The sequence below is a fragment of the Phocoena sinus genome, chromosome 3 (assembly GCF_008692025.1).
Source record: "Phocoena sinus isolate mPhoSin1 chromosome 3, mPhoSin1.pri, whole genome shotgun sequence".
Classification (NCBI taxonomy): Eukaryota; Metazoa; Chordata; class Mammalia; order Artiodactyla; family Phocoenidae; genus Phocoena; species Phocoena sinus.
This window is the reverse complement of record NC_045765.1, coordinates 37,143,680-37,160,018: the sequence shown is the minus strand read 5'-3', so window position 1 is coordinate 37,160,018 and position 16,339 is coordinate 37,143,680. Positions and strand designations below refer to the sequence as shown.

Genomic DNA, 16,339 nt, shown 5'->3' with positions numbered 1-16,339 from the left:
GCCATCAACTGTGTGGCCTTGGACGAGTTGGTAGTTTGCTCTCTTATAAAATAGGATAAATGATCGAAATCTCTGAAGGCTGGTTCACCTCCAAAAATTCTATGGTTCTTTAATTCTGTATGCTTATGGGAAAGAAACTGACAATGTTTTACCTTCAAATATAAATAGTTTCAGACATTTCTGGGTGGTTAATCAACCAAAGTGGTCAGTAACCTAGGTCAGATCTCATGCGTGCACCTGCACCGATGTGCCAGCCAGGCTTTGCTGCTTCACTGCAGAAGCCCTGTAGACTGTTACATCAGCTGCAAACCTTAACCACAAGTGTTCCTCAGAGGCAAACATCTTCATGTCTATTTCTTCTCTAAGAATCTTCTTCCGTAAAAGCAGTAGTTCCAAAAACAAGGACTCCTGCCCGCCCCCCTCACCAAAAGAGCAGGAGTATTTGTTCCAGATCAAACACTCTCACCTTCCAACGGAATCAGAATCATCTGCAAAATCTGTAAAATGGTAAATACTCAGGCTCCATCCCAAACCTACTCAATGAGAAGCTACAGGGTGGGCCCAGGCACCTGTATTTTTCACAAACTTTCCACCTGCTTCCAATGCCTTAAAAAGATGGAGAAACACTGTAACAATTTGGTGGTATCAACAATGCAAAATTCAGATGTAGATCCAAACTGAAAATACATTCAAGTGAAACACTTGGTCATTGATTTTTTTTTAATGACTAATGTAATTAAAGGCAAATGAGGTTTATCCACATTGCTTCTGGTTCTCATATTTTTCATTTTGATCAATACAGAATATTTGCACTATACGATTTTATTAAATGAGAAGCCAAACTTGCCCATTAGTCACAGCATCTCTCATGTGAACAGAGGGGTTTGATGACTACAGTCTAATTTTCTAGAGCAGGTAGGGGTGGGGAGGGTATCTGGGGTGGACTAGAAAGCCCCCTAGACCCACCTCAACTCCTGGCAACTGCCACCAGGCAGGAATGAGTAACTTCAAGGAGCCAGCTCTTCCAATTTTCCAAAAGAAGCTAGAAAATTTGTATGTATAGTCTTGCAACTTTTAAATGGTTGGCAACTAAATCAAATGGTTTCTTAAGGGCTTCCCTGGTGGCGCAGTGGTTGAGAGTCCGCCTGCCGATGCAGGGGACACAGGTTCGTGCCCCGGTCCGGGAAGATCCCACATGCCGCGGAACAGCTGGGCCCGTGAGCCATGGCCACTGAGCCTGTGCTCTGCAACGGGAGAAGCCACAACAGTGAGAGGCCCGTGTACCACAAAAAAAAAAAAAAAAAAAAAGATTTCTTCAAACATCATATAAAAATGCACCATTGAGGCCCAACAACAAAACAAAGCAAAGTTCATCAACCCAGATTTCACCTGAATACCTGAAGTTTTTAAGTTCTGTTTTACGAGTTCTGAGTTCTGTATCCGAATTCGGTTAGATAATCAAAAATTATCTCACAGAAATTACTTCCAGCTGACACGTAACATTATGCTCTCTGCCTCTAGAACTAACAGAAGTCTCTGCCATTTTTGAACTAAGGGGTTTACACAAGGAGCTACGTACTAAGTCCCTCTGTTCACTCAGTAGGTATGCAGAGGGCTCCTGCCCTATGCCAGGCACTGAGAACACAGCAGTAAACTGAAACTTAGTTAAGTTTAATATTTGGCATAGCACATAAAAAGTACATAAAGCTCATCACTCCATCGGTGGTAAAGATTAAAAATACAGATGGGCAAAGCCTTAAGAGCAAAATGGTACCTCAAAGATTATTTTTTCAGATGAGGTTGAAGCCCAGAAAAACAAAGGCTGGCCAAGGATCATACAACTTGAAAGGGAGTAAAAATGATTAACTCAGAGCTTCTGCCTTTACTCAAAGCTCCTCTCACCCTTTTGCTGCCTATTTCCCTAAATACAAGGGGACTGATAAAGGATTGTCAAAGGAAATTAGCAGGCTTGATGCCCATCAGAGATGAGTTCAGTTTGGCAAGTTGTCATTTGGAAAATAATAGAATATTCCATCTAGAAATGACTCAGAATTTCGTCTACATTCATGGAGATTATTATTTCCAGCTAGTCAGAGGCCATTCTCTCTTACCTTAGAACATATAAAACAATAGAAAAGCAAGGAATTGCTTATATCTATTAAGAATAGAAATAAAAATTAAGGGTCATACAGCCAACATTCATAAAAAAATAGGTTAGGAAAAGAACACCAAGATCAGTGTCAGCGAGATTAAGTAAGATGAACAGGACACCAGGAGTGTGGTTAATAGCAGGGTTTACTGTCTTCACTGGCCATGTCCTACCTTTTACTCTCAACCATACTGCAACCGAACGTCTAGTCCACTGGAGGAAGGAAAGAAAGTATTTTTCTGAGTGGCCACAATCACTCATTGTATAAACTGCTCCTAGTATTTTTGATTATTTTCTAAGTAAGTACTACCTACAAATACAACCCTGTTTTTAAGAGTATTCTCTATCTTCAAAGGTGGGAGAAACAGGTGTGCCTTAACTGATAAACTACAAAATTGTTTGGAATGTATTTGAATTTCAGAAGCTAATGACAGGCACTGGACTTCAAAAAGAGATGTGAAAGAGATCCCTGGGTGGGCAGGGTGCTTGTCAATGGGGGTAGTTCTGCTATCACTGAATATAAAAGCATCTTGAAGAGACTAACTCCAAAAGTGAGATTACGGGTGATTTTTGGGTTTTTTAATTCTTTACTTTCCAAATAATGTGTTGAAAAAATTAGGGAAAAGTATTTTTTTAAATCATATAGCATTTAAAAAAATAATCAAAATCTAATAATTCCTGTTTTCAACTTGCCATAATTCTAAAACTGGAGAAATTCTATTTTTAATACGAAAGCCAGAGTAGAAGCAACTGGAATGTAAAACTTGTTCTTTACAGCTTCCCCCCCCCCCCCCCCGAAGATCAGCACATGATTTAGTAAGACTTAAATCTCTGTAAGGTTCTTATCCCATTACCACAGACATAGAAAAAAGCCTTCCCACTTAAACCCGGAGACTACAAAATTTTGCCTTCTCCATTAACCAATTAAATTTACAATTTGACATATGTCAAAACCTTCTGAGAAAGCAGAGTGTTTCCGATGTAAAAGGCTTATGAAAACAGGGCATGTTCTTAAGAGAAAACATGGAAGCCCTAATGAGGGATTTCAGGGAGCCACATGTTCAGTGTTGGAAAATCAGACCTCTAGAGACATGCTATGCAAATAGCATGATTTAGATCATTAGGACAACAGTTTTACATGAAAAAAATGAAAAGCAACACAAAGTGGAAATATAAGTTGAACGAGTATGACAGTTTCAACTGTTCAGTACTAACTCTGATGTCAGAGTTCATAAGGTGATAAAGTTTTTAAGAGGGAACTGATCATGACAGAAAATACGTATACACTGTCTGAAAAACAGTGGAGATCATTAAGCAGACAGGGCTTACAGGGAGGTGATATTTTCTCACTTAATTTGATCAAGTATCATAGAAGGGAAATTGAATCTAATTTTCTGGTTTTCTCTTTAGTAGTACAAACTAGGTGGTTAAACTTTATGTCTTCTTCTTAAATCAGAAGTCTGACAGTGAGTTGAATACTATTAAAAAAAAATGACCAGAAAACAGAAATTTGAAATACAGATGGCATTATACAGTGCTACTGTCCCAGCATATTAGAACAAGGAAAAAATTAAGTCAGAGGTGCTCAACTGGTATATTTTCAATCATTCACAGGTGTGCTCCCAGATTTTGAATAACCTGTAAATAAAAAATTAAGTGGTGCTTCCACTGAGATGTGGCAGTCATCAGCACAGCTGATGCATTCTCTTTCCAGGCCCAGGTGGAAGACTGAACTTCCGCAGCCTCTTGTGCGGGTGGGACCACAGCTCTGGCCCGGGGGTGGTGCATCCACTGCTGGGAGGAGCAAGTAACTGCTAGAGGACAGCCTTCCAGAGCCTTTTCCCTTGCCATGACCATCAGGAAGGTTCAAGTCAGTGACTGTTACAACAGCCTAGATCCCTGAGTACCTGCACCAAATACAGCACCCCACCCACTCTCCAACAGACACATATGCAGTGTGTGGGATGTAAACCTTTGTTTTGAAGCCACTGAGATCTTGAGGGGTTTTGTTACTACAACATAATCTTGCTCTCCTGACTGAAACAAAAGGATATGCGCTGATAAAGAGAGTTATTTGCCCACCAGGCTGCTGGGCTGAGAGGCTCATGTGACTTGGTTAAGTACGGCTGGGGTCTCTGTGCTATTAGGAGGTTAAAAAGTGGTCTGTAGGGCTTCCCTGGTGGCGCAGTGGTTGAGAGTCCGCCTGCCGATGCAGGGGACATGGGTTCGTGCCCCGGTCCGGAAGGATCCCACATGCCGTGGAGCGGCTGGGCCCGTGAGCCATGGCCACTGAGCCTGCGCGTCCGGAGCCTGTGCTCTGCAGCGGGAGAGGCCACAACAGTGAGAGGCCCGCGTACCGCAAAAAAAAAAAAAAAAAAAAAAGTGGTTCATAGGGGCTTCCTTGGTGGCGCAGTGGTTAAGAATCCACCTGATAATGCAGGGGACACGGGTTCCATCCCTGGTCCAGGAATATCCCACGTGCCGCGGAGCAACTAAGCCTGTGCGCCACAACTACTGAGCCTTCACTCTAGGGCCCACGAGCCACAACTACTGAGCCCGTGTGCCACAACTACTGAAGCCCACACACCTAGAGCCCGTGCTCCGCAACAAGAGAAGCCACCACAATGAGAAGCCCGTGCACCACAACCAAGAGTAGCCCCCGCTCACCGCAACTAGAGAAAGCCCGTGCACAGTAACGAAGACCCAACACAGCCAAAAATAAAAATAAATAAAATAAAATAAATTTATTTTAAAAAAAGTGTTTTGTAATATGAAACTATGACAAAGAAACAGTTTTATGAAAACATCTGAGAACTTTTCCTGAAGTCTATATGAGAGAGTCAGTCCTTTGGTGCTTAAGGATGGCCGAGTTCACTGTGCCATAAATAATTTCAACTTCATATGCAATTTTATTCCTTTAAACAAGGCACCAAACATTTAATATATGAATATGTACCTTTTACACAAGGGCTGAAATTCAGTTGTTTTTTTTTGAAATTCAGTTTTAAATCCAAGATTGCTGCTAGGTTTTTGGACAACAGCCTGACTACCACCAGAGGGTGCCATCTGCTGTTTTCTGCCTGACCAGGATCACCAAAAGGACGGTGAGAAACTTCCGGCTATACCTGGGGAGAAATTCATTCTGGTCTAGCCACTTCCTTTCTAAATGTAAAATCATGCTGGTGTCAGGCTAGCTGGATAGAATCACCCAGGAAGTTATGAAATGCACATTCTCAGGCACCCCAAAGGCTAACTCAGTAGGTCTGAAGTGGGGTTCAGAAATGCGTAATTTTTTTTAAAAGTTCCCTAGATACTTCTGATGCAGAGCTAGGTTTGCTACCACTGGTGTAGAAGATTTCAAAGAACTGATCCTTTTCAATCAAAATGTTTTGCCATCTGCAGGGCATTTTTTGACAGGGATCAAGATATCAGAAGCCCAGCTGGATAAGCAAAACCTCCTAAGAACAGAATTTCGTTAAGACACCTTACAATAATAATTATCACAGAAATAAAACATTGTTATCTTCAAATTTAAATTTATTAAGACATTCAGCTATGTCTGTCAGTCTACATCCAAATTTGCTACTAAAAATAAAATAAAGTCACGTCCCACATTAGGAATACTGAGTCTGAAAAACACTTTTTGAGCCAAACCTATTGTATAAATAAATGACTAGTTTCTTTTCATATCAAAATTCCCATAAAAAATTACATTCCCCCCCTCCCCAGTTCTACCTGTAGCCATGATGAATGTAAAAATTTAAATATGACAAATCCTTGTCAAAGAAAAGGTGCAAAGTCTATTAACAGCTTTAAAAGTGGCATTTGCAGAGTGTGATCATACAGTTATGTACTCATTCCCAAAGTGCAAATATTGCCAAAATTTAACACTGTTTTGATTCAGTTGCAAGAATTAAACATTACACAGGATTGAAAAGTACACTTAGGGCCTTTATCAGTGCCCTAAAGCCCTTCCCACTTTGGTCTCCTATACTAACGTGGACTCCAAAGTGTTCATTAGAGTTTTAGTTTACTTCACACAGCCAACACAGTATACGATGTATTAACAAAAGTTTCATATACATCAAAATATTGAAGACTCCATCATAAAGTTCAAGAGTCTCAGATTACATGAATGCACCCGCAAGGCCCAAGTGCCCACCCACCCCCTCCCCCAAAGCACATACGAAGTATGAGCGTGCTTCAATCTTTGAATACAATCAATGCTTTTACGTCTTTGATTTCATTTCAGTGCTGTACAAATAATCACCTGACTGAGTTCCAATTAACTGAGGGAAAAGGGGGTAGAGAAAAGGGCTGGTCACCACTCATACTCTGTAACAAGAATGGTCCTGTCCCATAGAAAGTGAAGTATCAGTTCCACTTCTGCCTGCTTCCTCCCACGGTGTCCTCACGCTCTTTATCCTCCTTTCTTTAGCCCCTTGCAGACACTCAAATCTGATTTTATTTATCCCTTACAAATCAGGGGCCGTTTCTGAAGTTGCTGAGGTTGAATTTTCTTGGCAAACCTCTACCAAACATCAGCATAGGGTATATAAATACATTTTGATTAGCATACTTTGCAAAATTTCTCCCACAAAGTCAAGGGGATGAAAGCAGGTGGTCTCCACTGAGAGTACTTCCTGGATTAGATCCTTGGAATGTCAAGTTTCCTGCCTAATCACCTCATACATTCACTCCTCAAATCTGGGCACGAACTCCATCGGGAGTTAACTTCTCCTCCAGAGTAGCAAAGCATTACTCCTGCTGCTTTTCTTCTAGGCTGACCTCAACAGGATGTGCTGCATCTTTTGCGCTAAGAGGAGTTTCCTTGGGATCACAAGTCCCTTCCTGGCTATCTGATCTTCTGGCAATGCACTCGTCATTGTCCCTAGAACTTTCTTGCACCCCAGTCCCCTGAGGACGCTCCTGGCCTGGGGGTACAGTACCTTCCTGAAGCACATTTTGCTCAGCTCCAGCAGGAGGCTGTGGAACCGGGTCAGCCCCTAACCCTGGCAGCTGCGAGGAGTTTTTGAGGTGGCAGTGGCACAGAGGGCAAGTCTCCTGGACATACAGCCACTTCTTGAGACAGCCTGCGTGGAAGAAATGACTGCAAGGTGTGATCACAGCAGATTTCATGTCCTAAAATGGGGGAAAAAGATAATTCGTAAATGTCTATTATCTAAAATCTTTGCTGCTATGCTCGAGTTCTAGTTCCAACATTTCTTTCTCACAAATTCTCCAGAGAAAATTTGCAACACAGATCTTAGAATAAAACTCATTTTATATTTTTGTAATAATCTTCTTGCCATCAGAGACCCTTTTATACAAATAATACATGAACCACTGGCTAAGCAATTTTTAAAAAGAAGTAAAAACCAAAAATGAGGAAGAAACGACCTTCGTAACGGGGTTCGGACTTAGTATGAAACAAAGGTTATAAAACTGTAGCAGTATGATCACTGGGTCTCCATGAGTATAATTATAACCTCAGGAAATCTGATGAAGATTGGATTTTTTCCACTTTTTTCCTTCAACGCAGCTCAACACATTATTCCATGATGAGATTATTGGCAAGGAGACAAAATCAGCCACATAACACCAGGGTATTGGCAAGGAAGTGGAAACTTCATTAGGGACAATGTACATCCCAGTTTTCACGATATAAGCCAGTGTTTTTTCAAAGTGCATCAGAATCACCTGGAGTGCTGGCTAACCATGCATATTATGGGGCCACCCCAGACCTACTGGATATCTGAAGATGGCATTCACAAATCCATAGGTAAAGCAAGCCACCCATGTGACTTTAATGCACACTTAAGTTTAATAACCACTGGAATAAGAAATGGTATACTTTGCACTAGTAGTCCTTGCGTAAGATATATTTGGGGAGGGAAGGCTAGGGATATGAAGTTTAAATTGTAACAACATACATTTGGTTGATCAACCATTAATTTTGTTTAAAGTCCCAAAACAAGGAGTTGTGGCTATAATAGAAATTCCTTGCCAAGAACTGGTAACACCTGGGAGTCAACTTTTAAGCAGAAAGCCATCCAAGGAAGAGCAGCCAGCTAGGAAGGTAAGCAATTTGAGTTTTATTTTCAGTGTGATATCAGCAGGTAGTTCAAGCACCTCAAAAAAAGTGATGTGACAACAGGAAATACAAAAAGAGGACTCTCAAATCCCAGAGATGGTATATTTAGACATAGGCTGCTGCAGTTGATGTGCCACAAATCTGTCTTGGATATGCTTTGCCCTGCATACAACAAGGCTACCGAGCACAAAGGACCCAAAAGAAGACAATGACCACTTAACTTTCGGGGAATCTACATTGCTCCTCAATCCCCCCAAATGCAAAAACAACCTGGAAAATATTATTTTGCTAGTACCCAAAAGTATGCTCTAATAACAATCAAACAGTGGCAGCTTAATTTTACTCTTAGGAAAAATTCTTATTCTAGATGGCCTTCACGCACAAACACATACACATCCCATCTGCACTGTAAAGCAGCCTTGGAGCAAGTGCCTCTCCTGTATACTCATTGACACTATCTATAGTTTTTTTCCACCAGCCCACACTTTTTAAGAGTGATTTGAAAGGAACAGTTTGGGCTGTGGCCCAGAATTTCTGCCCATACTTCCAACAGTACAGTTAGCTGTAAAAAGCTGCTACTCAATCACCCTCCTGCACAGGTGACTGGTGACTAAACTCTAGGCCTGTTGTTTGTTACTGTTGTATTTCCAAGCTGATTTAAATACTATCTTTCAATTCTTGCTAGAAGGCAGTCATCAGCTATTGAGGGCTCACGTGCCAAAGATGCCAGGGAGGCCAACCATAATGTACACCAACTGGGTGCCTCTGCCATATCTCCTGCCCCCCACTTCCACACAGAGGCTGCATCCACCTCAGATATACCTCAGCCCACAGGGAAGCGCATACTCTCTCCACCTACGCCAAGTGAATGAACGTTTACTCCCTACCCTGGAAATACCAGAAGGAAAGAGTCAGAATCTTGGCACACCACTTTTCAGAAGTTGCTGACTCCTGAATGATAGTATGTATTTGATAGTACACGTGTGTGTGTGTGTGTGTGTGTGTGTGTGTATGTGTGTATATTCAGGAGTAAATATAAAATACACCTGACCTGTTTTTCCTTTATTTATGGGTGAGCAATAATGTTGAAAATAACAATAAATTAGAACTTGAGGAACTAAATTTAAAACTTACTTTAGAAATAAAATGGAAATATTTTATCAGGTCTTTAATAATATCTGAGGCCCACTTTTTTTTTACCCAGGAGATAATTTCTGCCTGGAAATTTAACTTGAATTTGTATAATGTGGTTAAAGTTGTAAGGGATACATGGTATGAACCACCCAAATGGCTTCTTACTGTATGAGTTACCTGATAACAGATGGCACAAATATCATTGTGTTTCTCAAGCTGCTCTTTCGTAGCAATGGGTAATGATTTAATCTTATTCACAGCATCCCTTCGGAGAAGGAAGCTCTTCCACCCCAGTTGGGCCCGAAGCCACACATTATAGTAGGAATGGATGAAGATGATCATTGAGCCCATTACTGTCCATTCTCCAAAGATGGTCTCGGAGACGCCATAGGCCACCACACAGAGGGCCACAAGAAACTCCAGCAGGCGGTAAGTGCCGTTCACATAGTAGATGACATCATCCATGTTTTCTACTGGCTCTTTTCTGAATTCCTCAACCATAAATAAGACATAAATAAAAAGTGTTCCTAGAACCTGAAAAAAAACAGATGTATATAATCACTAATAAAGTTTTTCCTAGACTTTAAGTGATAACACATTACTAATATCTTTAGTATACCAGATTTCATATCCATAGGAGACAGTGGTACAATTAAAATGTGGGTGATCTCAGTAATACAGATCTTTGATACTGAAAAGTACCTTGAGATATAACTTTACTAAAATGATTCTGATTAGTAATCAGTCTTCTCTGACATTCTTTCCTTCTTTCCCCTGGTCACCAAACCCCTCACAATTCTATCTAAAATTTCCTAATTCTGTACTCTTATCTATTCCTCAACTTTCAAAGAACCTTTACTTCTACAAGAAACAATGAATAAATCTTTATTGCCAGTGCTACATTTTTCTTTTACTTGTTACTGATTAGGCAGCCAAGATACACTTTTAAGTTACAGTAAGTTTATCCATTCCATGGTAACATTGTGTGTGTGTGTGTGTGTGTGTGTGTGTAAAGTATATATCATGTCCGTGTAATACATACACAGGTATCATTTATTTATATACATTATGAAACTATGGATATTTTTGAGTGGGCAAAATATGCTCCAAACAAGCACTGAAATCTTTTAATATTTTATAGTTACTTATCTATTTAAGATTTATGTGACAGTTCTGTATCATACCATTTTGAAAAAGAGATATTGCAAAGTTTAATTACCTTGATTAAAAAAAACTACAGTGACAGATAGGCTTAGTATTTTAATAACCTACCTTCTAACGCCTATGCTCAAATAAATGTAATGCATTCTAGTAAAGAGGATGGGAAGTAATCACCTAAATAGACCACTTATCATCATTAATCTTGAAAAAGTTTAATTCCTTTCCTGGAAGGAAAAGTAAGAAAATGAGTTATTATATAAAGTTAATTAATCCTGGGCTTACCTGAAGAGAGGTGAGAATGCTGCTAGAAATAATGATAAGAAGCCAAAAATCCATGTGGAAAAACTGGCAAATCATATAAGCCATATATGCAGGGAACACCAGTAAAAATAAACAAAGGCTCACAGCACGGAAGTGTTTCCATAAACTCCTAGAGAAAGAAAAGTATCCTTTTAACGTGCCTGTCACCTAGCAGCACAACTAACCAATCTTGTGCCATGCTTCAATTTTACAGCATTTTACTGCACACCCTTCTCCATGCCAGTCACAGTGCTAGATTTCAGGGCAAGTCATGTCAAAGGCTTCAAAGCACCTTTTCTCTTAACACCCCACACTCAGTCAATTGACAAGTACCACCAATTCTTTTTTTTTTCTGAATAGTTTGCTTTCAATCTCATTCCCATTCCAAGCAATCTCAAAGCGATGTCAGGCTTTTATAGCATTAAGCTTCAACAATTTTAACAGTAATGTGCTGTCTTAAATTGTGACATCCTCTCCTCACCTGCACCACCCTGGATGAAAATCTCTGCAGCCGTGAGTGCAGTGTTACTAAGAGGAATGGCTCTCCAATGAGCAGGGGTATTACCCCTCACATCTGTTGAGGTTGGGGAAAAACTATGAACCACTGCACTTTAAGACCTACTAGCTGATCTTCCTTCCCTTCTAGCCCCTGTTCCTAGAGAGATTAATCGTTCTAAAGCTCTGCTAGCATAATACTGTCAATACCTTCTCTAAACTTCCTAGCCTGGCATTTTAGGTCCTCCACTCCCAATTTTTTTTTTTTTAGCCTTTTTTTAATTTATTTTTCGGGGGCTGTGTTGGGTCTTTGTTGCTGCACGCGGGCTTTCTCTAGTTGCGGCGAGCGGGGGCTACTCTTCGTTGCGGTGTGCAAGCTTCTTATTGCGATGGCTTCTCTTGTTGCAGAGCACGGGCTCCAGCAGCTGCAGCATGCAAGCTCAGTAGTTGTGGCCCATAGGCTTAGTTGCTCTGCAGCATGTGGGATCTTCCCAGACGAGGGCTTGAACCCATGTCCCCACATTGGCAGGTGGATTCTCAACCACTGTGACACCAGGGAAGTCCCTATCACTCCCAATTTTTTGGTCCAAACTTGCCAACATCTGTCCCTCACTACAAGCAAAGATGGTTAACTCTCTTCCCAAAAAAACACAAGCACTCTTAAAAATTCCACCAGAAATGCCTGCATCCCACTCTCTCCTTTTCTAAACGCTTTAGACTAGCTCAAGCTAAACAATTATATTTATACAGGTAATGATATCCTTTCCCCAGGAATCACCTACCCTCTCAGAATTCTTAACATCTGTACCAATCATACAATAAATTGAAGCACTGCTTCAATATATAGATATTTATATATAATATTTTATACATTATGTATCATATACACCTAAACATTCTTACTTATATTTTTATTTTATATTTATTATTTAAATAAAAATATTTTATATATGTACACACATTTTTAAAAAGTCTTATCACCCATATTTAATCTCCTCAAAAATAGGATAACTCCAGCTCCTAAGCACAGAGGCTTGTTTGAAATAAGTGCCAAATAAAACTTGAAAACTTATTTCTGCTTGATATTTTTCAAATTATTTTCCATCAATTACTACCTTTTCTTACCTACCCATCTATCCACCCAAGTGCAAAGCCCTATGATATAAGCAGGACAAAAGTTAATTGTGGTCATTACACAGCAGAACAGTTCCATGTATAACTTTATGCTTTTAAGACACCCAACAAGTCAAGAAATTTCTTAGACTTAGATTTCAGCTTCTGATTCCACTTGAATCCTCCTTGTCAATAGTGGAATACACAGCAGGAGTCCCCTAGTTATGGCAAAAGGAGAAGGAACATAATCTTTTCTTTTATTTAGCTCTTCGTACATTGTACTATTCTAACAGCTCATTCCTTAAATATACCCCAAATTTAATAGATTGTAAACCAACTTCTAAAAGAAAAATGACACAAAACCCTCCCCCAACAAGTGCCTTAAGCAGAACCTTGAAAAAATCTTTCTGTGCAATAATAAAAAAGGTATGATTTCCACCCCCTACAAGTTTATTATTTACTTTATATATCCAATTTATAAGACAAATGATGATGTAATGACTTATTACCCCAACAGGGGTTTAAAGAGAAAAAAAAAAAGATGCTAGATACTTCCATTTCCTTGGTAAATAAAAGCCAAAGCTGGAGTAATTTTTTAACATAAGGATCACAAATCTAGAAAGAAATCAGCGTGAGCCCCAAACAGCCATCTCCTCTCTTAAAAAAACTCAATTACAATCTATGTAAACTGAATATCAAGTCTTAAATCATTTAATGATTCTCTAATAAAAACAAACACAGATTATTTAAAAACATTACGAGGAAACGTGAATTTCAACCAAAATAGTTTAAAGCTCATAGCCACAATAATTACGCTGTTTTAATTAAATATCAGCATCTGTGATATGTTCTCAAGTCCATGTAAAGTATCTCAAGGAGACAGAAGAGTAACATAAATCATCCTGCCTACCTTTAACTCTACTACAACATAGGTAGGAGGAAAAATAACCACACTAAGTTAAATGCTATACTGTGTGGGACTGTCCACAGTTAGCAAGTCTGATAAGAAAGTAAATTATTATTCTGGTTAAAATTAAAGCTAGGCACTTTGGAAAGTGTTTTACATTTTTTCTTGTCACACATTTTTCTTATTAGAAGTTAAGGGACAAATATAAACCTGCCACAGTAGCCCTGCTTTGAGATTCCAAACTTTTACTTTTTTTAAAGAAAAGCAGGCAGTAGTTATAATAGGGCAATTTGCCTTAAAACTTTAAATATATTTTTCAAAATCAAGCTAGCTGTGATTCTGTGATTCACTTATATAATTTACATATATATACAAACATATATTTATACATGTACACAGAAAAGTAAATATAATATGATGCCAACAGTTTTAAACTTACGTCTGATTTCTATGTTTTATATACACACAAACATTACATACATACTTATCCTTATTTAAGCAGTTAAAATTCAATAAAAATCTAATTTAAAATTAAACATAAAATGAATAGTGGGGCTTCACTGGTGGCGCAGTGGTTGAGAGTCCACCTGCCGATGCAGGGGACATGGGTTTGTGCCCTGGTCCGGGAGGATCCCACATGCTGCGGAGCGGCTGGGCCCATGAGCCATGGCCGCTGAGCCTGCGCGTCCGGTGCCTGTGCTCCGCAACGGGAGAGGCCACAACAGTGAGAGGCGCGCGTAACCCAAAAAAAAAAAAAAAAAACCAAAAACGAATAGCGGAATTTGAAAATCTGCTATATCATTTGAATACAGTAGACTCTAGTTGTAAAATTCCTTGCTAACAACTGTAATAAAATTCCTGGATAAAAGTAACAATTATATCTACGGCTAAAACTATCTGAGACACATTTTTAAGTTTAAACACTGGAAATTACCTCCAGTCCTAGCAACACCAAGACGTGTGAGGATTTTCCCCTAATAATTACTTCCTTAACGACAGAGAGAAGCAGAGTTTCAATATTACCTTTTAATTGTTAACCTAATGTGAGAATTAGGAAATTTTTCCATTTCCTTTTTTAATGGTACACTTAACTGAATTAATTACAAACCTGGTACACTTAATTGAATTAATCACAATCCTCTGTTCACAATGCACTATCGTTATTGGTCTGTGCATGTCCCCCTTTTTTATTAGTTCATAATCCAATTAGCTATTTTAAATACCTGAAATGTAGCAAGCATTCATGAACCCATCTCCCCGTACAAAAGAGGCCCTGGACCATGTGGCAGGCCAGCCTAGTCCATGTCCTGCCTCCCTCCACCCAATGAAACCATTTCATGAGTCCTGCACTCTTCACTCTCTTGCTTGCTTCCCTTTCTACAGTTTTGTTTATCCATATGTACTCCTAAAGAGTGCATTTTAAAATTCTGTTTTTGATATAAAAATAACATTCTAGGGCTTCCCTGGTGGTGCAGTGGTTGAGAGTCCGCCTGCCGATGCAGGGAACACGGGTTCGTGCCCCGGTCCGGGAAGATCCCACATGCCGCAGAGCAGCTAGGCCTGTGAGCCATGGCCGCTGAGCCTGCGCGTCCGGAGCCTGTGCTCCGCAGTGGGAGAGGCCACAACAGTGAGAGGCCCGTGTACCGCAAAACAAAACAAAACATTCTATATTGTCATCTTTGGGGATTTACTTTATATATTGCTATGAATCATTCAAAATGTTTAATGCATCACTATGTTTTTAACATTCCACTGTGACTACTATCACATTTATTCACCCCCTTTCCTGTTTGATTGGCATATGATTCGTTCCCAGGTTTCTGCTATTGTGAATTGTGCTATGAACATTCTTCTACATGTCCCTCCTGAACATGCACAAGAATGTCTTGAGTATCTACATAGGAGGAGACAATGCTAAACTGTTTTCCAAAGCGATTACACTAATTTACACTCCCACCAGAAACGTGGGATATCTGGGGACCTATGTTTTCTTCTACCCTAGGTATCAGCTTTCTTTCCTCTCTCTCCCTTCCTTCCTTCTTTTCTATTATTTATTCATTGCCACTTCCACAGATTTAAAACAGTATCTCACAGCAGTCTTGATTCACATTTCTCTGACCACTAAAGACACTGAACCTCTCTTCATATTCATTGTTTCCACTTTCACTAAAAGCCTGATGATGTATTTTATCCACTTCTCTCACCAATCTGAGCTATTTACATATATATTCTTGATAGTAATTCTTGAGGAAGTGTGAATACTATAAATATCTTCTCCCAGGTTTGTAACTATCATTTCTAATACAAGTTTCCTTTAGGTTTAGAAAATGTTATTAATTTTGATAGATTTATCATTCTTTTCTTTCATAATCATAGTCATTCTTAGTCTCAGTCTTTCACGGCCAGTTCCATCAGTTTAATAATTTTTTTTTCCTACTTGAAGGTCCAAAATATACTACTCTATGCAGATTTAATTTTTTATTTTGACATTTAAGGCTCTACCATTCTGGAGTTGATTCTTTTGTTTACGGCTGTGAGACAGGAATCCAATTCCACCTTTTTCCAATTAGAAACCATTTTTTTCCAGCTACATTACAGAAGAGAACCACCTGCCCCACTCATCTAACATGCCACTTTGGCCATACACCAAAGTCCCATATATATACGGACCTGTCTGGGGGCTCTGTTCCATTGGTCAAGTTGTCTATACTTGAGCCAATTATTATAAAAACTTCACAGTATCTCCTATTGTGAGTGAAATAAACTTTATCTTTCTCAAATTGTCTGTTTGATTTCAATATGGATTTATACTGGTTTCAAAGAATGAGCAGGGGTGGGGGGATAGTCTTTCTATTGTCTGAAAGCATTTGTTTAAAACAGGGATATCTGCTCCTTCAAAGTTTGGTAGAACTTGCCTATAACACTATCTGAGTCAGGATGTTTACCATTTGCTTCCATTTCTTTAACAGAACTATCCAAGCTTTTT

General features: G+C 39.4%; 1 protein-coding gene across 4 annotated transcripts in view; it reads right to left on the bottom strand.

Annotated features, from left to right (window-relative positions):
• Positions 1 to 727: 727 nt before the first annotated feature.
• Positions 728 to 16,339, bottom strand: part of RNF145 (ring finger protein 145) — a 70,271-nt gene continuing 54,659 nt past the window's right edge. For 2 of the 4 annotated variants that reach the window (XM_032625855.1, XM_032625854.1), the window contains 3 exons: positions 10,821 to 10,968; positions 9,555 to 9,911; positions 5,671 to 7,291 (listed from right to left, as the gene is read on the bottom strand). In XM_032625855.1, the coding sequence (XP_032481746.1) occupies positions 6,908 to 7,291; positions 9,555 to 9,911; positions 10,821 to 10,968 (889 nt within the window). In that variant the 3' untranslated portion in view covers positions 5,671 to 6,907. Of the gene's footprint in view, positions 1,245 to 5,668; positions 7,292 to 9,554; positions 9,912 to 10,820; positions 10,969 to 16,339 lie in introns of those variants that run through there. The other 2 variants (XM_032625853.1, XM_032625852.1) reach the window with 2 other exon arrangements.